This window comes from Leucoraja erinacea, chromosome 3, assembly GCF_028641065.1.
Source record: "Leucoraja erinacea ecotype New England chromosome 3, Leri_hhj_1, whole genome shotgun sequence".
NCBI classification, from domain to species: Eukaryota; Metazoa; Chordata; class Chondrichthyes; order Rajiformes; family Rajidae; genus Leucoraja; species Leucoraja erinaceus.
The window spans coordinates 105,785,852-105,808,314 of NC_073379.1; the positions used below are offsets into that span (position 1 = coordinate 105,785,852).

At 46.6% G+C, this 22,463-nt stretch overlaps 1 protein-coding gene across 1 annotated transcript; it reads left to right on the forward strand.

Annotated features, from left to right (window-relative positions):
- Nucleotides 1–2,291: 2,291 nt before the first annotated feature.
- Nucleotides 2,292–20,614, forward strand: cetn3 (centrin 3). Its single transcript, XM_055633365.1, has 5 exons — nt 2,292–2,418; nt 14,863–14,998; nt 15,954–16,068; nt 17,643–17,834; nt 20,243–20,614. The coding sequence occupies exons 1-5, from the start codon at nt 2,402–2,404 to the stop codon at nt 20,284–20,286; spliced, it is 504 nt and encodes a 167-aa protein (XP_055489340.1). The 5' UTR covers nt 2,292–2,401; the 3' UTR covers nt 20,287–20,614.
- Nucleotides 20,615–22,463: the final 1,849 nt, after the last annotated feature.

The window sequence follows — 22,463 nt, forward strand, 5'->3', positions numbered from 1 at the left end:
AAATGTCCAATTCCTAGCACTAGTAACAATTTTCCAAATTAACTTTACTGACAAGAAATCTAAAAGAACATCAAGAAACGATTAAAAGAAAATCAAAAGCTGATTTTTACAACTTCCCTTTTTCAGGTTACGAGGATACAAAGAGTTAATTTTACGGCTTGTTCGCAATCCAATTTGAACTACAGTGGAAATTCTCGCTCCCGCCACTGTGTTCAATTTTACAACTTGCTCATTCCAATCTTTCATCTTACAACCATTCGTTCCAAACCGGTTTTTACATACAAATCACATTCGTTCCGTTCTTACTTCAAATAGATTATTCATTTTATGTTTTCTCCCTGTCCTGCACTCTTGTCCCCGGCCTTTACCGTCTTCTTATCTGCTACTTTCGGGAGTAACTCCCTCATCATCCTGTCTCTCTCTGTTCCTTATTTGCTGTTTTTCTACTGCCTGCAACATAATCTTTACTACTTGTTTTTCACTTCTGTGAAAATAAATTGATCTAACTGTTCTTGTCAGACCTAAAGGATCTTCAAGGAGGCTATTTAACAAACCCCCTTCCCCCTCAGGGTCCTCTCCTAGGTACCTCCCTCGGGGGTCTAATTTCAACCGAACTTATCTTCCCCTTCTGCCCTTTGACTCCCCGTCCTGTTGGCCGGGTGATCTTCGTCCACCCCGGCCCCTGTCTTCTCTTTCCTTTGGGTATTTTGGCCCCCTCCGGCTCTGCATTTGTCCCAACGGACTATACCTTATCATTGTTGGCTTCTCCAACCCCTGGGTATTTCCTGCCCTCCAGGGTCCAGCATTTGCCCCAACGGACTATTGGGCAGAATGCGGGGATTTGGCCCACAGCCTTTTCCCCTCCCTTTTTCTTAACACTGTGATTAATTACCTTATTTATCATAATCATATTCTTAATACCATGTTCATCATATTCTCAATACCGTGTTCATCATATCTGCCTTGCCCGTACAAGGTCTTAATTTCTACAGAACTTCTTATCTTCCCCTCCCTTCTGGGTACCTTACAGCCCCCTGAATCCTTCAGGGCGTCAACCACAAGGTCTTTCCACAATCGCCCAGGAAGTACTTTATTAGTCATTGTTCCTACCTGGGTTCTGTGCACAGAAATTGCTCGATTGAGTTTTCACGATTTCCAACTAGTCCCACTTCTTTGCCGAGTCTCTGTGTGGTCCGGATACTACTGCTTAAACAGCTGATGGCAAGCAAGGAGTCTGAGACCGCTGAACTCAGCAGGGTGCACCTTCCCTTCGTCCGTCTACTCCCGTCAGCTGTCCAGAGTATTGGATCCCGGACGAGCCCCCAAGTTGTGAGATTCAAAAATCACAAATGCTCTTGAGACAAATTCAGACAAAGAAGTGTTTTTATTAATTTCATATTCTGCAGAATAGGTGCCTCTCCTCTGATGTCCCCTAGAGGCACACCGAAGATGGAGATGCTTTTTATCTTTATACATTTCATTTCATTATTATCACATTCTCATCCCTCCCCATTGAGCTTTTTCCAATCATAACATAAAGCCCTGTTTCCCACGAGAACGTCTGGGAACGCCCACCTAACGTCAAAGACACCTCCCCTATCATGCATCGCATGTGCATTTAAATTAGGCATCTTGTCATAGTGGGTGTGTGTACATATTCATGTAATCTCATCAAGCATGCGTAGTTGAGCGTGACTTCGTGTCCCTTTCCCCTTCGTTCTAATTTCTTTACTATCTCCTGCTGAAGTCTTTCTACTGCTACTTTTTATCTAGAATTTCTCTCTGTTCTTATATTGTTACTTTCTAATCTACTAGCAGTCTGGTTTCTGCCTTATTTCTTTCTAAGTTATTTTCCTATCCCTAGTCTAAATCAACCATGCCTGTTAACTCTTTCCTCACACTTCTAAACTCGCCATTTAGGTCGCCGCAGTGGGACAGCCCCTTAACTCTGTGTTACGGTTCCCTACTGTTCTCTGTTATGGTTCCCTACTGTGCTGTAACTCTGTGTTACATCCCCTATCAAAGATGCTCTGCTCTATAATCTGTGTCCCCTACTGTGCTCTCACTGTGTTACTTCCCCTGCCAACCCCTGCTCTACAGCGCCACGCTCTCTCTGTGGACGACGTGAGGGCGCAGCCGCTACTGAGACGCGCGCGGGCGGCGGTTGCCCGGGCGACGAGCTCGCGCAGACGCAGTGGCCGCCGGGTGATAACCGTCGCCGCTCGAGGCCCGCCTGCGGACGCACTGTCCGTGACGTATTTTGATCGACAGACTGGCCGGCCAATAGTAAGCACCGTCTCGCGCGGCCGGCCGGTGACCAGCGGCGGGTCCGGGCCAATGAGAGGCGACGTCCCACCCCTCCCCCTCCCCCTCTGACGGACGGCGGAGACGAGCGGCCGCCATGAGTCTGGCGCTCAGGTGAGGGTCGTGTTGTGTTGTGTCGGGGCTCAGGGGAGTTGGCGCTCAGGTGAGGGTCGTGTTGTGTTGTGTCGTGTTGTGTTGTGTCGTGTTGTGGTGTGTTGTGTCGGGGCTCAGGGGAGTTGGCGCTCAGGCGAGTGCGGTGTGTCGCCGGCGCTAAGGCGAGTCGGCGCTGAGGGGAGTTCAGCTTGTTGAGGCGAGTTGGCGCTGAGGGGAATGTCAGGGCTCAGGCGAGTGCGGTGTGTCGGCGGCGTTGAGGGGAGTGTCACACGTTGAGGGGAGTGTCACACGTTGAGGGGAGTGTCACACGTTGAGGGGAGTGTCACACGTTGAGGGGAGTGTCACACGTTGAGGGGAGTGTCACACGTTGAGGGGAGTGTCACACGTTGAGGGGAGTGTCACACGTTGAGGGGAGTGTCGGCGGTTGAGGGGAGTGTCACACGGTGAGGGGAGTGTCACACGTTGGGGGGAGTGTCACACGTTGAGGGGAGTGTCACACGTTGAGGGGAGTGTGTGGACGTTGAGGGGAGTGTCACACGTTGGGGGGAGTGTCACACGTTGAGGGGAGTGTCACACGTTGAGGGGAGTGTCACACGTTGAGGGGAGTGTCACACGTTTGAGGGGAGTGTCGGCGTTGAGGGAGTGTCGGCGTTGAGGGAGTGTCGGCGTTGAGGGGAGTGTCGGCGTTGAGGGGAGTGTCACACGTTGGGGGGAGTGTCACACGTTGGGGGGAGTGTCACACGTTGAGGGGAGTGTCGGCGTTGAGGGGAGTGTCGGCGTTGAGGGGAGTGTCACACGTTGAGGGGAGTGTCACACGTTGAGGGGAGTGTCGGCGTTGAGGGGAGTGTCGGCGTTGAGGGGAGTGTGTCACACGTTGGGGGGGAGTGTCACACGTTGGGGGGAGTGTCACACGTTGAGGGGAGTGTCACACGTTGAGGGGAGTGTCACACGTTGGGGGGAGTGTCACACGTTGAGGGGAGTGTCACACGTTGAGGGGAGTGTCACACGTTGAGGGGAGTGTCACACGTTGAGGGGAGTGTCGGCGTTGAGGGGAGTGTCACAGGTTGAGGGGAGGGTCGGCGTTGAGGGGAGTGTCACACGTTGGGGGGGAGTGTCACACGTTGAGGGGAGTGTCACACGTTGAGGGGAGTGTCACACGTTGAGGGGAGTGTCACACGTTGAGGGGAGTGTCGGCGTTGAGGGGAGTGTCACACGTTGAGGGGAGTGTCACACGTTGAGGGGAGTGTCACACGTTGGGGGGAGTGTCGGCGTTGAGGGAGTGTCGGCGTTGAGGGAGTGTCGGCGTTGAGGGGAGTGTCACACGTTGAGGGGAGTGTCACACGTTGAGGGGAGGGTCACACGTTGAGGGGGGTGTCACACGTTGGGGGGAGTGTCACACGTTGAGGGGAGTGTCACACGTTGAGGGGAGTGTCACACGTTGAGGGGAGTGTCACACGTTGAGGGGAGTGTCGGCGTTGAGGGGAGTGTCACACGTTGAGGGGAGTGTCGGCGTTGAGGGGAGTGTCACACGTTGGGGGGAGTGTCACACGTTGAGGGGAGTGTCACACGTTGAGGGGAGTGTCACACGTTGAGGGGAGTGTCACACGTTGAGGGGAGTGTCGGCGTTGAGGGGAGTGTCACACGTTGAGGGGAGTGTCACACGTTGAGGGGAGTGTCACACGTTGAGGGGAGTGTCGGCGTTGAGGGGAGTGTCACACGTTGAGGGGAGTGTCACACGTTGAGGGGAGTGTCACACGTTGAGGGGAGTGTCGGCGTTGAGGGGAGTGTCACACGTTGAGGGGAGTGTCACACGTTGAGGGGAGTGTCGGCGTTGAGGGGAGTGTCACACGTTGAGGGGAGTGTCACACGTTGAGGGGAGTGTCACACGTTGAGGGGAGTGTCGTCGGCGTTGAGGGGAGTGTCACACGTTGAGGGGAGTGTCACACGTTGAGGGGAGTGTCACACGTTGAGGGGAGTGTGTCACACGTTGAGGGGGAGTGTCGGCGTTGAGGGGAGTGTCGGCACGTTGAGGGGAGTGTCGGCGTTGAGGGGAGTGTCACACGTTGAGGGGAGTGTCACACGTTGAGGGGAGTGTCACACGTTGAGGGGAGTGTCACACGTTGAGGGGAGTGTCACACGTTGAGGGGAGTGTCACACGTTGAGGGGAGTGTCACACGTTGAGGGGAGTGTCACACGTTGAGGGGAGTGTCACACGTTGAGGGGGAGTGTCACACGTTGAGGGGAGTGTCACACGTTGAGGGGAGTGTCACACGTTGAGGGGAGTGTCCACATGTTGAGGGGAGTGTCACGTTGAGGGGAGTGTCACACGTTGAGGGAGTGTCACACGTTGAGGGGAGTGTCACACGTTGAGGGGAGTGTCACACGTTGAGGGGGGTTGTCACACGTTGGGGAGTGTCACACGTTGAGGGGAGTGTCACACGTTGAGGGGAGTGTCACACGTTGAGGGGAGTGTCACACGTTGAGGGGAGTGTCACACGTTGAGGGGGGTGTCACACGTTGAGGGGAGGGGGGTGTCACACGTTGAGGGGAGTGTCACACGTTGAGGGGAGTGTCACACGTTGAGGGGATTGTCACACGTTTGTCACACGTTGAGGGGATTGTCACACGTTGAGGGGAGTGTCACACGTTGAGGGGAGTGTCACACGTTGAGGGGAGTGTCGGCGTTGAGGGGAGTGTCACACGTTGAGGGGAGTGTCACACGTTGAGGGGAGTGTCACACGTTGAGGGGATTGTCACACGTTGAGGGGAGTGTCACACGTTGAGGGGAGTGTCACACGTTGAGGGGTTGGGCACACGTTGAGGGGAGTGTGGACGTTGAGGGGAGTGTCACATGTTGAGGGGAGTGTCACATGTTGAGGGGAGTGTGGACGTTGAGGGGAGTGTCGCACGTTGACGGGAGGGGAGTGTCGGCGTTGAGGGGAGTGTCACACATGTTGAGGGGAGTGTCGGCGTTGAGGGGAGTGTCACACGTTGAGGGGAGTGTCACACGTTGAGGGGAGTGTCGGCGTCGAGGGGAGTGTCACATGTTGAGGGGAGTGTCACACGTTGAGGGGTGTGTCACACGTTGAGGGGAGTGTCACACGTTGGGGGGGGTGTCGGCGTTGAGGGGAGTGTCACACGTTGAGGGGAGTGTCACACGTTGAGGGGAGTGTCACACGTTGAGGGGAGTGTCACACGTTGAGGGGAGTGTCACACGTTGAGGGGATTGTCACACGTTGAGGGGAGTGTCACACGTTGAGGGGATTGTCACATGTTGAGGGGATTGTCACATGTTGAGGGGAGTGTCACATGTTGAGGGGATTGTCACATGTTGAGGGGAGTGTCACACGTTGAGGGGTGTGTCACACGTTGAGGGGAGTGTCACACGTTGAGGGGAGTGTCACACGTTGAGGGGAGTGTCACACGTTGAGGGGAGTGTCACACGTTGAGGGGATTGTCACACGTTGAGGGGAGTGTCACACGTTGAGGGGAGTGTCACACGTTGAGGGGAGTGTCACACGTTGAGGGGAGTGTCGGCGTTGAGGGGAGTGTCGGCGTTGAGGGGAGTGTCACACGTTGAGGGGAGTGTCACACGTTGAGGGGATTGTCACACGTTGAGGGGATTGTCACACGTTGAGGGGATTGTCACATGTTGAGGGGATTGTCACATGTTGAGGGGATTGTCACATGTTGAGGGGATTGTCACATGTTGAGGGAAGTGTCACACGTTGAGGGGAGTGTCACACGTTGAGGGGAGGTCAGTGTCACGCGTTGAGGGGAGTGTCAGGCGTTGAGGGGAGTGTCGGCGTTGAGGGGAGTGTCGGCGTTGAGGGGAGTCACTCGTGAGGGGAGTGTCACACGTTGAGGGGTGTGTCACACGTTGAGGGGAGTGTCACACGTTGAGGGGATTGTCACATGTTGAGGGGAGTGTCGGCGTTGAGGGGAGTGTCACACGTTGAGGGGAGTGTCACACGTTGAGGGGATTGTCACAAGTTGAGGGGAGTGTCACACGTTGAGGGGAGTGTCACACGTTGAGGGGAGTGTCACACGTTGAGGGGATTGTCACACGTTGAGGTGAGTGTCACACGTTGAGGGGAGTGTCACACGTTGAGGGGATTGTCACACGTTGAGGGGAGTGTCACACGTTGAGGGGAGTGTCACACGTTGAGGGGAGTGTCACACGTTGAGGGGAGTGTCACGTGTTGAGGGGAGTGTCACATGTTGAGGGGAGTGTCACACGTTGAGGGGAGTGTCACACGTTGAGGGGAGTGTCACACGTTGAGAGGAGTGTCACACGTTGAGGGGAGTGTCACACGTTGAGGGGAGTGTCACACATTGAGGGGAGTGTCGGCGTTCAGGGGAGTGTCACACGTTGAGGGGAGTGTCACACGTTGAGCGGAGTGTCACACATTGAGGGGTGTGTCACACATTGAGGGGTGTGTCACACGTGGAGGGGTGTGTCACACATTGAGGGGTGTGTCACACGTTGAGGGGTGTGTCACACATTGAGGGGTGTGTCACACTTTGAGGGGAGTGTCGGCGCTGAGGGGTGTGTCACACATTGAGGGGTGTATCGGCGGCGTTGAGGGGAGTGTCACACGTTGAGGGGAGTGTTGGCGTGGAGGGGAGTGTCACGTTGAGGGGAGTGTCCCACGTTGATGGGCGTGTCCCGCGTTGAGGGGAGTGTCGCCGTGTTGAGGCGAGTGTCGGCATGCTGAGGGAAGTGTCGGCGCGTTGTGGCGAATGTCGGCGTTGAGGCGTGTGTCGGCGCGCTGAGGTGAGTGTCGGTGTTCGGAGGGAAGAGTCAGCACTGAGGCGAGTTGCGTTGAGGGGAGTATCCCACGGTGAGTCTTGAGGCGAAATCTACATTAGGCAGGAAATGGTGTTGGGTAAACTGATGGGACTGAAGGCTGATAAATCCCCAGGGCCTGATGGTCTGCATCCCAGGGCAAAGATCTTAGAGCAGAACAAGATGGGTTACTCTCACGCAGACGCGTTGTACGCTCATGGGCAGATTCATGGGTGATTATAGGACCCATTTTAGCAACCAGCCCCCGCCATCTTGTTCCGCCATCTTGTTCCGCCATCTTGCTCCGCCATCTTGCTTCCGGCCAAAGATTGGATCTTTGTTTCTGCAGCGGGGAGAGGGGGTGAGCGGCCCGGGGCAGCGGGAGAGGGCGTGAGTGGCCCGGGGCTGCGGGAGAGGGAGTGTGCGGCCCGGGGAGAGGGAGTGTGGGGCAGCGGGGAGAGGGAGCGTGCGGCCCGGGGCAGCGGGGAGAGGGAGTGAGCGGCCCGGGGAGAGGGAGTGTGGGGCCCGGGGCAGCGGGGAGAGGGAGTGAGCGGCCCGGGGAGAGGGGGTGCGCGGCCCGGGGCAGCGGGGAGAGGGGCATAGGAGGGGAAGAGACATTGTAGTGTGGGGGCAAGCGAGGGAGTGCCGGGGGGGAGAGATTTGAGGGGTGGGATAAGGCCTAGTGTGTGTGAAGTTGCGGGGAGGTGTACAATGTTTCTTATTTAATGTCCCTTGTCTAGTCTGAAATAAAGTTCATCATTGGATCAGAAGAAATATAATTGTGTGTGTTATATGATTATTATACATTTATATCACATTCAAGTATGTGTGTTTAAGAACGTTTTATTCTTTAACAAGAATTAACAGAATTATGAACTAACAGAATTATGAATCTAACCCTATATCACACACAAAAACTTCCCCCGCAATGTCAATTACCCTGCGAGTTGGGTCGGGTAGTTTCCGGTTACTACAAAATCAACTCAAACACTGCTTGTGAGCCATTTAAAAAGAAATGATTTAAAAAACCATTAAAAAAGAAAATTACCAGTCAAATTTTATTCTTGACAAGAAGTGTGAACTGACAGAATTATGAATCTAATCCTATATCACACACACAAACTGTTGCCCCGCAACATTGATTACACTGCGAGTCGGGTCAGGTAGGCTCCGGTTACTAAAATGGGCGGGGAAAAATGCCCAGGATCCCCTCCGTAGCGTACTACACGTCAGCCCATTGTATTTTGCAGGAGTGGCCCACCTTGCTCTGCTCTAGGATCTTTGTCCCAGGGTACTTAAGAAAGTGGCTCTAGAAATCATGGTGATTGGTGATCATTTTCCAATGTTCTATTGATTCAGGATCAGTTCCTGTGGATTGGAGGGTAGCTAATGTTATCCCACTTTTTAAGAAAGGCAGGAGAGAGAAAATAGGGAATTATAGACCAATTAGCCTGACATCGATGGTGGGGAAGATGCTGGAGTCAATTATAAAAGATGAAATAGCTGCACATTTGGATAGCAGTAACAGGATCGAGCATCGAAAAAATGTTTAGAATTTGACTTTGGTGACCCATCTCTGCTTGAAATTTAGCACAGATTTAGGTAAAATATAATATAATTGAGATGGAAGTCATAATTTGTCAGTGCCAAAAGTTGCACATTAATTAATTAAGCTAATTAGAAAATGAGAAAAAGTAAGCGCCATCTAGTGTTCAATGCTCATATTACTCCATGGGGATGGAGTACCTTACCATTTGTGTATCTTACTCCATGGGGAGCCTAATTCTGTGCTGCTGTCTATTTAACCATATATTATCATACCATATATGATAATATGATATATTATCATTCCATATCTGAAGAAGGAACTTGACCCAAAACGTTACCTATTTCCTTCGCTTCATAGATGCTGCCTCACCTGCTGAGTTTCTCCAGCATTTTTGTCTACATCCCCATATATATATATATATATATATATATATATATATATGACATCAATATGACTGGAGTTATATATAATTATACATAAATATATTATAAAAATAATATAATTAATAAAATTGTGAGTGTGTATTTTCAGTGAGACTGCCGCGGAGGTCCGGCCCTGGAACCCGCTTAATTAATGGGCGAGGGCAGTTCCTGTGGATTCCCCCTTTTACTGAACCCCACTGACTGTCAGGGTGCAGAGTGGGGGTCATGGCAGTAGTGGGACTGGGCCAGTGCCAGGCTGGGGGAAGGCTAAGGCATCTTCCACTGAGAGGAAAATGCCTAACCCTAACCTTAACTCACTCCCCTTCCAGAGCTGCCCACGGCTGGATCCGCTTAGGGACCGGCTGCAGGCGTAAGGCTCAGCGTGTCCACCACGGCCAGCGTGCCCTTCATGGTGATGATGGTGGGGAGCATGCCGCGCGGGCCGCATTCAGCACCCCCATAGCGCCTTCTCCGTCAGTCCGCCCGCTCGCTTGCTGCAACACCGGCGGGCCGACAGCCCGACCGATCTGTCGCAGCACTCACCAGCCTACCGACAGCCTGACCGATCCTTCACAGCACTCACCGGCGGGCCGACAGCCCGACCGACCCTTCACAGCATTCATCGGCGGGCTAACAGCCCGACCGATCATTCACAGCACTCACCGGCCTGCCGACCAATCCTTTACAGCATCCACCGATAGCCCAACCAATTGACTGGTCGACTGTCCGACCCACTAACCGACTGACTGATTGACTTCGGACTGACTGAATTACTTCTGACTGACTGATTGACCTCTGACTGATTAACTTCTGACTGACCGACTGACTGATCCTAATCCTAACCCTAGCTCTACATTTTTATTTATCATTTTTATTTAACATTTAACATCATAACTTTACAACGATAAATCAATTGTAGAACAAAATTATCAGCAAGGTTAGCATTATCTATATCCGTGCTATTGTTTTGTTGTAAATAAGAAGCAGCCATGATCCCAGAGTGCTCGCTGCCTAACTACCATGAAACAAAGTGCGTGATTGGTCAATTGGCGTCTGACACAATGTCAAACGTGCAGTGATTGGACAATTACTACTTGGAAAATTGGAGGTTTTTCTCATATTTTAAAAATATGTGCAGGTTTTGTTCTTGACGAGTTTCAGGTATGATTTATGTAATATTTTTACACAATATGTTAAAAATTCAGGTAGCTACGTGATTTGGGTTACGAACTTAAACGAAAAGGCACTTTGGCCCACAGCCTACAACAGGATCGGTCTGAGTCAGCATGGATTTACGAAGGGGAAATCATGCTTGAGTAATCTTTTGGAATTTTTTGAGGATGTAACTAGGAAAATTGGACAAGGGAGAGCCAGTGGATGTAGTGTACCTGGATTTTCAGAAAGTATTCGATAAGGTCCCACGTAGTGGGCAAAATTAGGGCACATGGTATTGGGGGTAGAGTGCGGTCATGGATAGAAAATTGGTTGGCAGACAGGAAATAAAGAGTAGGGATTAATGGGTCCCTTTCAGAATGGCAGGCAGTGACTAGTGGTGTACCGCAAGGCTCGGTGCTGGGATCGCAGCTATTTACAATATATATTAATGATTTAGATGAAGGGATGACTAGTAACATTAACAAATTTGCAGATGACACAAAGCTGGGTGGCAGTGTGAACTGTGAGGAGGATGCTATGAGAGTGCAGGGTGACTTGGACAGGTTGGCCGGCGCGTTTCTCGTCAGCAGCGGCCTCTGCAGTCCGTCTGTGTTTTTTTATTATTTTTTGTCTCGTTTTTATGTAGTTTTTTTTTTTTTGGGGTATGGGGGTGAGGGGAGGGGGTAACTTTAAAATCTTTCCCCTGCATGGGAGACCCGACCTTTTCTTTGTCGGGTCTCCGTGTCGTTGGGGCTGCAACGTGGAGCGGCCTCCAACAGGAACGACCTGGGGTTCCAGCTGCGGAGTAACCGACTACTCACCGTCGCGGGGCTGGCCGAGTCCGGAGCGGGTGAAGCGGTGGTGGAGCGCTGCTGCCACCCGACCTCCAGAGATTCGGAGGCTGCAACTGCGGGTCTGGCGGACGACGGCACCGCAGCCCGCGGGTCCCTGCTGGGAGACCGCATTCCGGGGCTTCTGCAACGGCGACTCCTCCCGCCCGAGTTGCGGGGTTGAAGAGCACCTGAGTGGGGCCTTACATCATCGCCCCACGCGGCTTGGAATGGCCGCGGGACTTTGCGAGCGCACGCAACAACAAGACCCGGTGTGCGACCTTACATCACCCGGCGTGGCTTTAATGGCCACGGGACAATCGCCATCGCCAGCCGGGGGCTTTGACTTTGACTCTGACTCTGACATCGGGGGGGGGGGGGGGGGGAGAGAGTGCAGTGGAGAGATAAGTTGTTTTGCCTTCCATCACAGCGATGTGATGGATGTTTGTGTAACTGTGTTGTGTCTCGGGTCTTTTGTTCCCGATGAGTGATTGTTCCCGATGTTGGGAAGTCCAGGACAAGGGGTCACAGCTTAAGGATAAGGGGGAAATCCTTTAAAGCCGAGTTGAGGAGAACTTTTTTCACACTGAGAGTGGTGAATCTCTGGAACTCTCTGCCACAGAGGGTAGTTGAGGCCAGTTCATTGGCTATATTTAAGAAGGAGTTGGATGTGGCCCTTGTGGCTAAGGGGATCAGAGGGTATGGAGAGAAGGCAGGTACGGGATACTGAGTTGGATGATCAGCCATGATCGTATTGAATGGCGGTGCAGGCTCGAAGGGCCGAATGGCCAACTCCTGCACCTAATTTCTATGTTTCTATGTTTTTTGTTTTGTAATGTATGGCTGCAGAAACGACATTTCGTTTGGACCTCAAGGGGTCCAAATGACAAATAAATTGTATTGTATTGTTGGGTGAGTGGGCAGATGCATGGCAGATGCAGTTTAATGTGGATAAATGTGAAGTTATCCACTTTGGTAGCAAAAACAGGAGGCAGATTATTATCTAAATGGTGTCAAGTTGGGAAAAGGGGATACAACGGGATGTGGGGGTCCTTGTTCATCAGTGCTGGCCTTCATAACAAGAAAAGGTGAGTATAGGAGCTATAAGAGGTTCTTCTGCAGTTGTACAGGGCCCTAGTGAGACCACACCTAGAGTATTGTGTGCCGTTTTGGTCCCGTAATTTGAGGAAAACAATCTTACACATTATTCTACACACACTAGGGACATTTTACAACATTACCAAAGCCAATTAGATTCAGATTCAGATTCAATTTTTTTTTACATTTAACCTACATAGCTGTAGGTCTTTGGAGAGTGGGAGGAAACCGGAGCACCCGCAGAAAACCCATGCTGGTCACGGGTTTGTACAGCCAGCACCCATAGTCTGGATCAAACCCGGGTCTCTGTAGCAGTAAAGGGCCTGTCCCACGAGCATGCGCCTGCATGCGGCGAGCGTGACCAATCCGGTAGCAAGGGCCGCGCGGAGGTTGAGTGAGTGACGCGGGAAGTTTGCGCGTGACCAACGGCGCCAAGACGCTGCGTACGGCGTCGAGACGCTGCGGACCGGCAGGCCGTTGCCACGCGGAATTTTTGAACAAGGTCAGTTTTTCGGAGCCCCGCGTGATGTCGGGAACCAGCTCCGCACAACTCCATACGGCTTCGGCGATCGAAGTGGGACCGGCCCCGCGAGGCCGTACGGCTCAAGCGACCATGTTAGGTCGCGCTTACCGCATGGAATCGCATGCTCGTGGGACAGGCCCTTAAGGCAGCAACTCTACTGCTGTGCCACCATGCTGCTCCTCTGCACTGGATCTGTACTGGTACCTCTTGATGTTTGTGAGATATACACACACACAAAAATTGGACTATATTATATATACACACACACACACTAAATGTAGACATTTAACTCCAGTTGCTGGTTTATTTAAAAAAAAAGAGAATTTTAATGGGTTTGTTAGTGAGTTTTACTGATATGGGTGGAGAAATAGCAGATTGAGGGTTTAATCAAATCATATGTGAGGTTTTGTACTCTAATTTTGTCACATGTAAGAGGAAAGTATAGAACAGGGGTCAGCAACCTACGGCCCACGGACCAAATGCGGCCCGTAACCCGAAATCATCCAGCGCGCAGGCGGATTTTTTTCCTCTTGATCATCCGGCCCGCGGAGCGCCCGCACCGAGCGCAGCTGAGCTCTGGCTGTACCGCATCCTGCGCACAGCCGCCGGCACGGCCGTGCACCATCTGTGAACACGTTTAAGAAAGAACTGCATATGCTGGAAAAATCGAAGGTAAACAAAAATGCTGGAGAAACTCAGTTGGTGAGACATGCAAGGATTGCACGAGGCTGCCTCACCCGCTGAGTTTCGTCAGCACTTGTGAAATACCTTCTTGAAAATACGTGATTTGATGCCTGCCATCCGGGGTGGGACCCATGTGTACAGGTGATAGATGTGGCCCGCCATCTGCTCACAGACATGTGTCCCGGCCCCTATGCAGAACAAGGTTGCCGACCCCTGGTATAGAGTTAATGGCATGACCCTTAACAGCACTGATGGACAGAGGGATCTTGGGGTCCAAATCAACAGATCCCTGAGAATGGGACTAGGGGAGAATACGTGTTCAGCACGGACTAGAAGGGTCGAGATGGCCTGTTTCCGTGCTGTAATTGTTATATGGTTATATGGTTAGTGGTTACATAAGTAAATACCGATAAAAAGGACATATGGTATGCTTGCCATCATTGAGTTAAAGAGTCAGGAAGTCACTACAATATTCTAAAACTTTTGTTAAGGTGCATATGGAGTATTGTGTGCAGTTCTGGTTGTCCATTACTTGAAGGATGTGGAGGCTTTGGCAAAGGTGCTGAAGATGTTTACCAAAATGTTGCTTGGGTTAGCTGCTGGAAAACACTGCCAGGGGTAGAGGTGGAAACAGACCGGTATCGGACTGATATCTTGTTAGAAAATTATAACTATAATTAGTCTTTAGCCAGGAATGGGATTTTAAAAGTGCCCTTTAAGATTTAAGGATATCAAATGTTACCCGGAAGATATTGATTGGTTGTCTTCATGGACAGCTACAGTTTGGTATGCTGCTGCTGAAGTCAGGAGTCCCAGAATTTTATTGACCAGCTAATGAAGGCCTATAAGCAATATGTGACGTGGTAGGGAAAAGGCATCAATGACAAATGTTCATCTTCATCATCTTAGATTGCTTCGTTGATCCCTTTTTTTGTGTGTACAAGGGTTGCTCACTGTAAAGCTGATTCCCCAACTTCGTCCTATTTATTGATTAAAAAATCTATCACTTTGGATCAGTAATAGGTGGTATTGTCATGTATAACTGAAGGATTGAAGATTTTTGTAGAGATTGAAACCTTCATTCCTGGCCCCAGCACATTGATTTAATCAGAAAGAAAGCACATCGAAGCCTCTACTTCCTCAGAAGTTTGAGATTTGGCCAAATATTCTATTGAACCTATACAGTTTTTGGTAGACAACGTAATGACTGGTCACATCGTGGTCTATTCAGTAACTTGAATGCCCAAGAGCGCAGGAAGCTGCAGAAAATGGTGGCCATTGCCTGGTGCGTCATGGGTATTGGCCTCCCCACCATCTAAGGGATCGGCAGGGAATGCTACATCCAAAAGGCTCATGTAACCGCAGCAATTAATCTACATTACCCTGTATTTCAGAACGGAGCTTAACTTGGATAAGTCAAAAAGGAAAAAGCGGCGAGAACTGACTCAAGAACAGAAGCGGGAAGTTAAGGAAGCGTTTGACTTGTTTGATACAGATAAGGATAAAGCAATAGATTATCATGAACTGAAGGTGCAATTTTTTAAATTTCATCTTGTTATATACAAAGTAATACAGCTGATTATTCACTTCATTGGTATAAATTATTGTCAATTGTGCAGTCTGCCAACATGCATACAGATAGATGCTGAATATCTGAGATAGAAACTTGGAAAATGCCTTGTTAGATTGACAGAATATGTATCGGCACAAGAAACTTTAGAAGCTGGAATTTGGAGCAGGGGGTACTTGGCAAGTCGGGCAACATCTGAGGAGGGAAATGGACTGTCCATATTTTGGGTCAAGCCCCTTTATCTGGACTGAAAGAGTAGAGTAGAAGTATAAAGACGAGTTGGGCATGAGCTAGCATGTGATAGATGAATATATGTGAGGAGGGGTTCATTGACATACGACAGCCAGGTGGAGGAGAAAAGGGTGTAGATAACATCAAAGTCTGGGAGGGTAAAGGTGGGGAACAAAAGGATACAGATTCTGCAATCTGAGAGGAAAGAAAGGTGAAGAATGGAACTGAAAGAAGGGTTTATCTTTCCAAATTCATGTGTAGCTTTCTCTCAGAATCCTCTCCAGTAACTTGGCTATTTAGTCTGTAATAAGCCTCCTGCCTTCCAGCCGCGTGGCCCGCTGCCTCCTACAATGGGAAAATCATACTCGTCAGTTTTTTTCCTTGTTCAGTCATCTCAGCCAAGTTTAACATTTAAACTGACTCTTTAACATTCTCCAAATGTGAAGAGATGGTTCCATTAAGTGCATGGACAAATGTGTGGAAATGCCTTCTGATTAAATACTTATGGATCTTTTGGTATTACAGAATGAGCTGCACTTCTGAAAAGATATTATTCATCATGCATGCCATGCACTTTTTGAAAATTTAAGAATACATTTTATAAATATTGTGGTATGTTGTTTTAGCATTGTGATACTTAGAGCTACTTTTATTAGAACATGAATATTTTTTCTGCACTGTTAGGTTGCGATGAGAGCTCTGGGATTTGATGTAAAGAAGGCTGATGTATTGAAGATACTGAAAGATTATGATCGGGATAGCACTGGCAAAATTACTTTTGAAGACTTCAGTGAAGTTGGTAATTATGCTTGAGTATAAAAATATGGACATGTTTTAAATTTGTAATTTGTAGAGTTCCTTTAGGAAGATGACTTTCTTCTTCGAATATGGAATTAAATTTGGATCTTATTATTTTATACATGGAGTTTATAGCACAGAAAAATATTGTTTGGCCTAATTGGTCCATGCTTTTGTTTATCTTCCATGCAAATTTGTTTTTTCCTGCAGACACAGGAAGTTACTGATGCTGTTTCTTCAAACAAGCATGATATATTTCCAAAGATAGACACAAAATGCTGGAGTGGGACAGACAACATCTCTGGAGAGAAGGAATGGCCTGGCTCCAGAGATGCTGCCTGACCTGCTGAGTTACTCCAGCATTTTGTGTCTATCTTCGGTTTAAACCAGCATAGAAACATAGAAAATAGGTGCAGGAGTAGGCCATTCGGCCCTTCGAGCCTGCACCACCATTCAATATGATCATGGCTGATCATCCAACTCAGTATCCTGTACCTGCCTTCTCTCCATATCCCCTGATCCCTTTAGCCACAAGGGCCACATCTAACTCCCTCTTAAATATAGCCAATGAACTGGCCTCAACTACCTTCTGTGGCAGAGAATTCCAGAGATTCACCACTCTCTGTGAAAAATGTTTTCCTCATCTCGGTCCTAAAAGATTTCCCCCTTCTGCAGTTCCTTCTTACACATGATATATTCCCAAACTGGATCCTGTGTAACTTGAGAATCTATACATTTGCTGTCCTTGTCCTCCTTGGTGTAGCGGTTGGAGGTTAACGAGGTGCCCTGTGAATAGCCAAAGTGAGGAAGTGATACAGATCTTGAAGATGAATATGCATTATGTTGTGCTGCTAATAGGGTGGATGGAGTGCAAAGAAAATAGATGCTGAAATGCAATTAGCTGTAATGCGTTTTACACTGGAGCCACTGTGGACTATTCATACATGGGATGCCAATTAAGCAAGTTGCTTTGATTGTGGATGGTGACGTGCTTCTTCAGTGTTGATGGGGCTATACTCATCCAGACAAGGAGACAGTATAATATTTTGCAATCATATCAAAATATGATTAATACCTGTAACTCGTGATGGTTGTGTTACTTGCTGCTTATCAGCCTCAACATTATCTTTTTTTGTGAACAGAGGCATGGAGTGCCTCATTTGCTGAAAACTTGTGAATAAAATTGAATGTTGCAAAATCATCAGTGAACATTCCCACCTCTGAGTTTATGGAAGGAAGATTATTGATGAAGCAGAGGTTTGCAGCCAAGTGATCAAGAGTCAAGAGTCAATTTAATCCTAATGAGCCTATAGTTAGTATTGATAAGCAAGTTACTTGAAATAAATGCCACTTGATAGCACCATTGATAGCACATTCTATTCTTTTTTCGCTATAGTTTACAATTCACTCAATCTTGAGCTGTGGTTTTGTGGAATTAATACTGACCAAATGTTTAAACTTTTAACCCCACACTTGCAAATTTTGAAGCTAAGGTCCTTTTATCTTTTCAATAATGGAAATATTCTGAAAATTGCCTGCATTTAATATACTGTATTCTCCTATTTTTTGGGTTAGTGACTGATTGGATTTTGGATAGAGATCCAAGGGAAGAAATGCTAAAAGCATTTAAACTATTTGATGATGATGACTCTGGTAAAATCAATCTTCGTAATTTGCGCCGGGTTGCAAGAGAGCTTGGTGAAAACATGACTGATGAAGAGCTACGTGCAATGATTGATGAATTTGATAAAGATGGAGATGGAGAGAGTAAGTGAAATTTTAAATCATTGTCAGTAATTCAAAAGAAATTAGTTATGGATAACACCACCAACTGAGCAAGAGACTGATTCTGTTAATCTTTTGTTCGATCTAACATTGTGCAAAATGTAAACCTTGCATTGTTTTGTTAATCACTTTATATCAATCAATCAATCAATCAACCTTTATTGTCATCTTGCAAGCAACAGTTGTACAGTGCAAAATGAAAAGATGTTTCCCAGTGAAAAGAGGACTTAATATTGAAAGATTAAGTCCTCTTTGACCTAGAGAGCCTGCTCAAGAAGAATATTAGTGAGCTTGAATGTAATCTGATACACTTTTGACCAAATCAGCACCTTTGGATGACCTTTTTGTTGCCACTAGGGTGGTACAGTGGTGTAACAGAGTTATTCCACAGCTCCAACAATTTGAGTTCTCGACGTGTGAATTTGTTGGTTAATTGGCAACTCTAAACTGCCTCGAGTGTGTAGGTGTGGCATATCTGGGAGAGATGAATTGATAGGAATGTGGAGAATAACAGGTTACGAGAAAAAATTAGTGGAGGAATAAAATTGTTCTATAATTGCTCTTGACATAATGGGCCACAAATCTGATTTGCCATGTGGAAATGAGTCTAAAATCCTGTTATGATATTGTCAATCTTTCCTTTCTGTAACTAGAATAGAATATAAGTATTGTGTTGTAGAAAATTGTTTCAAAACAACTGTCCATAGGGGCAAGGGAGGTGAGAGAGTTACACACAGTGAGTTTTCCTGCTGATTTTCAAAGTCTTAATTTTAGTTTTAGTTGTTAGGTTCAGAGATACAGCGCGGCAACAGGCCCTTCAATTCACCGAGTCCGCACTGACCAGCAATCCCTGCACATTAACATTATCCTACACTAGGGACACTTTTTATATTCATACCAAGCCAATTGGCCTACAAACCTGTACATCTTTGTAGTGTGGGAGGAAACTGAAGTTCTCGGAGAAAACCCATGTAGGTCATGGGGAAAACGTACAAAGTCCGTACAGGCAAGCACCTGTAGCCAGGATCGAATCTGGGACTTTGGTGCTATAAGTGCTGTAAGGCAGCAACTTTACCGCAGCGCCACCCAATATCAATACGTTTATTCTAACTGCAAGCTAATGATACTAAAAACTGTATGTTAGTGTTTAATATAGTATTGTTTCATAAGTGTCAATCAAAGTGATGTTGTGTCAGTTTTGGGTTGTGGTTAAAGTTGCAACGGTGTTCTTAAGAGGCAATGGCGCTTGATTATTGTGAGATTACACGGTTAAAGTTTTATTTCACTGGAATATTTTGTTTTCCCATGTCAGCTTTTTTGTCTGCGTGCCAATTTCCAAAGTAACTGTTAAGTGATTTTCTAGTTCCCAGTCGAATTTGCATTATAACCAATTTGGCCCATGGAATATAAGTAGTCGTCCCTATTTCAATAGTTTGCATCATGGAGACGAGCATTATAGCTGAACTGCTGAAGTTAGTAAAACTCCAGTTCTGCAAGAATGGGTGATACATAGTCTGGTGGAGTGTATTGTTTGTATCCTTGGGATCCTTTGAACTCTGCAATGGATTTACTGAGCTGAGGTTTTTTTGTTTTGCCAAGGCAACAGAAAACCACTTCACTGAACAGTTGTAATTTCACTTAGAAGTATGTATTCAGTTAAACCTTGCTCCTGTATTCATTTTTCAAATACTTGTTAATGCATTTGTAAACATGTTTCATGACCTAAATGCTTTTGCCAATTGATATCATTGGAAAACATTAATGAACATATCTTTCTGGTTAATGCCTTGCAGCAATATTCAATCCTTGAGATGTGCCTGTTATAATTTAGGGACCATCATGTCAGGTGGTCCAGTTACCTTTTGGTTTGGCAGTTTCCATATTGCATCCTTTCTGTTGCTGTAAATGTCACTCAATTTTAGTTTTTATACATTTAACAGATGCTTTCAATTTTTTATTGTTATTGTCTTAGTAGATGACATATTAACTAATTTTAGTTTGCTTTTTTGCATTTTCTTGATGTTTGTTACGTCTAGACTGATCATGACATTTTACATTTTTTGGAGGTAATCTTATGAGATCTTCTATGTATAATGATTTACAGATCTTCTGCATCTTTGGATATAGGCTATGGCATGTAATTTGAATGTTTATACTAAATAAATCTCTTAAAACGGGGTAGGCAAATCTTTGTGGTCTGTCCACTAAAGTTTGATTTATATTATATGACAGATATGTGACATCAAGAAAATTCAAATTGAACCAAATACACCAATTTATGAATGTTAGCATGCAGGCGTGGACTGAGTGATTAGGGTTTAAAATATTACTTTCTAATTTAAATAGGTTTTGTTGCAATATTATTCAAATATACAATATCTTGTTTTTAGTAAACCAGGAAGAATTCATTGCTATTATGACTGGAGACATCTAATTTTAATGAAACAGCAAAACATTGAACAACTGTGGAACATTGGTCAACTGCATGATGTCCTAGTATTTTAATTCCTGTCCAAGTATTGCATAACGGAGGAAAAAGCACATTCAGTATCTTGAACGTAAAACCAAATATTTTTTATTGAATGTTTCTTCTGAATGAAAATTCTGTATTGTCTTGTATATTTGTTAGAAGTTTGTATTTATAAATTATTTAGGTCAAATAAAGTAAATTTTCTGTCATATTGGTAATAGTATAACTAGTTGCATTCCTATTAATATTTTGATATACTTTTGTAAGTAGTCTTAATAAAAATTATAATTCATATGCCAGAGTTTTATTTCATTTAAAATTTTGTGCTCGTAAAATCAGGGGTGTTTGTTAAATGGAGTAAAATTGCGTGCCCAATATTGTCTTTGTTGAAATCGATTTGGAAGCATATTGTGACCAAAATTGCAAACATCAAATCCATCAATTTTTTTCATTTGGAGAGTGAAGTTATCACATTATTGCCCACCAAGAGCCAAACTGAGACCACTTCAATTAATCTTCAGTATTTGTGTAAATGTACAAGGACATTCAACCATCTTTTGTCAGACAAGCAGATTTTGCTGAATTCTATGAAGTTACAAAGTTTGCATGAATGTGTGAAATAACATGGTCCATCCTAATCAATGGCAGGGATTTTTTATTAAACAACAAATAATCTATCTGATCAATATTTAGCAGTCCTGCACCAACGCATGATGGTGAACTTCTAAGTAATTCATGAACACTCAAATGCCAATACCTGCATTTGAGTGCAAAAGAAAATGCTCAATAATCTGTGGACTTTTGGTATACAACCAAGAGAATGATCCACTGTGACCCTCTGAATTGTCATCATTAGAAAACTAATGTAAGCTATTGTGAGTTACTATCAAGTGATATATACTCGCCAATTTATAGTTTTATCAGGACCATTTAGTTGAAGACCATAAGTGTTGGTTCAAACGTGAAATAAGATCTAAATACAATTCTTGAATTTGGCCTTTAACAGGAATGCAGCATTTGACTATGTGGCATTAAAAAGCCCTCATAAAAATGAAGATAAACTCACTCGCTTCGCATCAACTACAAAAAAAGTTGTCACCTCTGCCCCATGACATTTGCCCAAAGAACTTATGAATCAATGACCAGGCCATCCAGCTGTTTCTCAAAATAGTGTTTTCTCCATCAGCAAGGTTTAAGTGCTGATATTGGTAATAATCACATTCCATTTAGTTTTATTTTGTTTTCCTACAGCAATTGAAGCCATGCAATACTGCTTGGTAGCAACAGTTGGGCCATATGTCAAGCAATTCCAAAGTTCTCAACATCTGTCCAGCATTTAAGCAATAATCACTGGGATGTGGTAATCAGTGTACTTTCTCACACAGGATTTAAACTCGAAATAAGCCAATAGCTTTGCTCAGTTCTTGTATACCTAATAGGCATGTCATGTGCATTTAGTATTTTGCCCAGTGATTTGGTACTTTGTAAGTATAGCTCTGAAATGAAGAGGAAGGACATTATTGCCATAGAGGGAGTGCAGAGACGGTTCACCAGACTAATTCCTGGGATGTCAGGACTGTCTTATGAAGAAAGACTGGATAGACTTGGTTTATACTCTCTAGAATTTAGAAGATTGAGAGGGGATCTTATAGAAACTTACAAAATTCTTAAGGGGTTGGACAGGCTAGATGCAGGAAGATTGTTCCCGATGGTAGGGAAGTCCAGGACAAGGGGTCACAGCTTAAGGATAAAGGGGAAATCCTTTAAAACCGAGATGAGAAGAACTTTTTTCACACAGAGAGTGGTGAATCTCTGGAACACTCTGCCACAGAGGGTAGTTGAGGCCAGTTCATTGGCTATATTTAAGAGGGAGTTAGATGTGGCCCTTGTGGCTAAGGGGATCAGGGGGTATGGAGAGAAGGCAGGTACGGGATACTGAGTTGGATGATCAGCCATGATCATATTGAATGGCGGTGCAGGCTCGAAGGGCCGAATGGCCTACTCCTGCACCTAATTTCTATGTTTCTAAATATTCAATCCAATCCTATATCTGCTTGCTTCCATCTATTTTGAGGGCCATTAATGGTGGCAGACTGGATCTTCCTTCTGACATGAAGTAATCTCTATGGACTTTGTTTCTT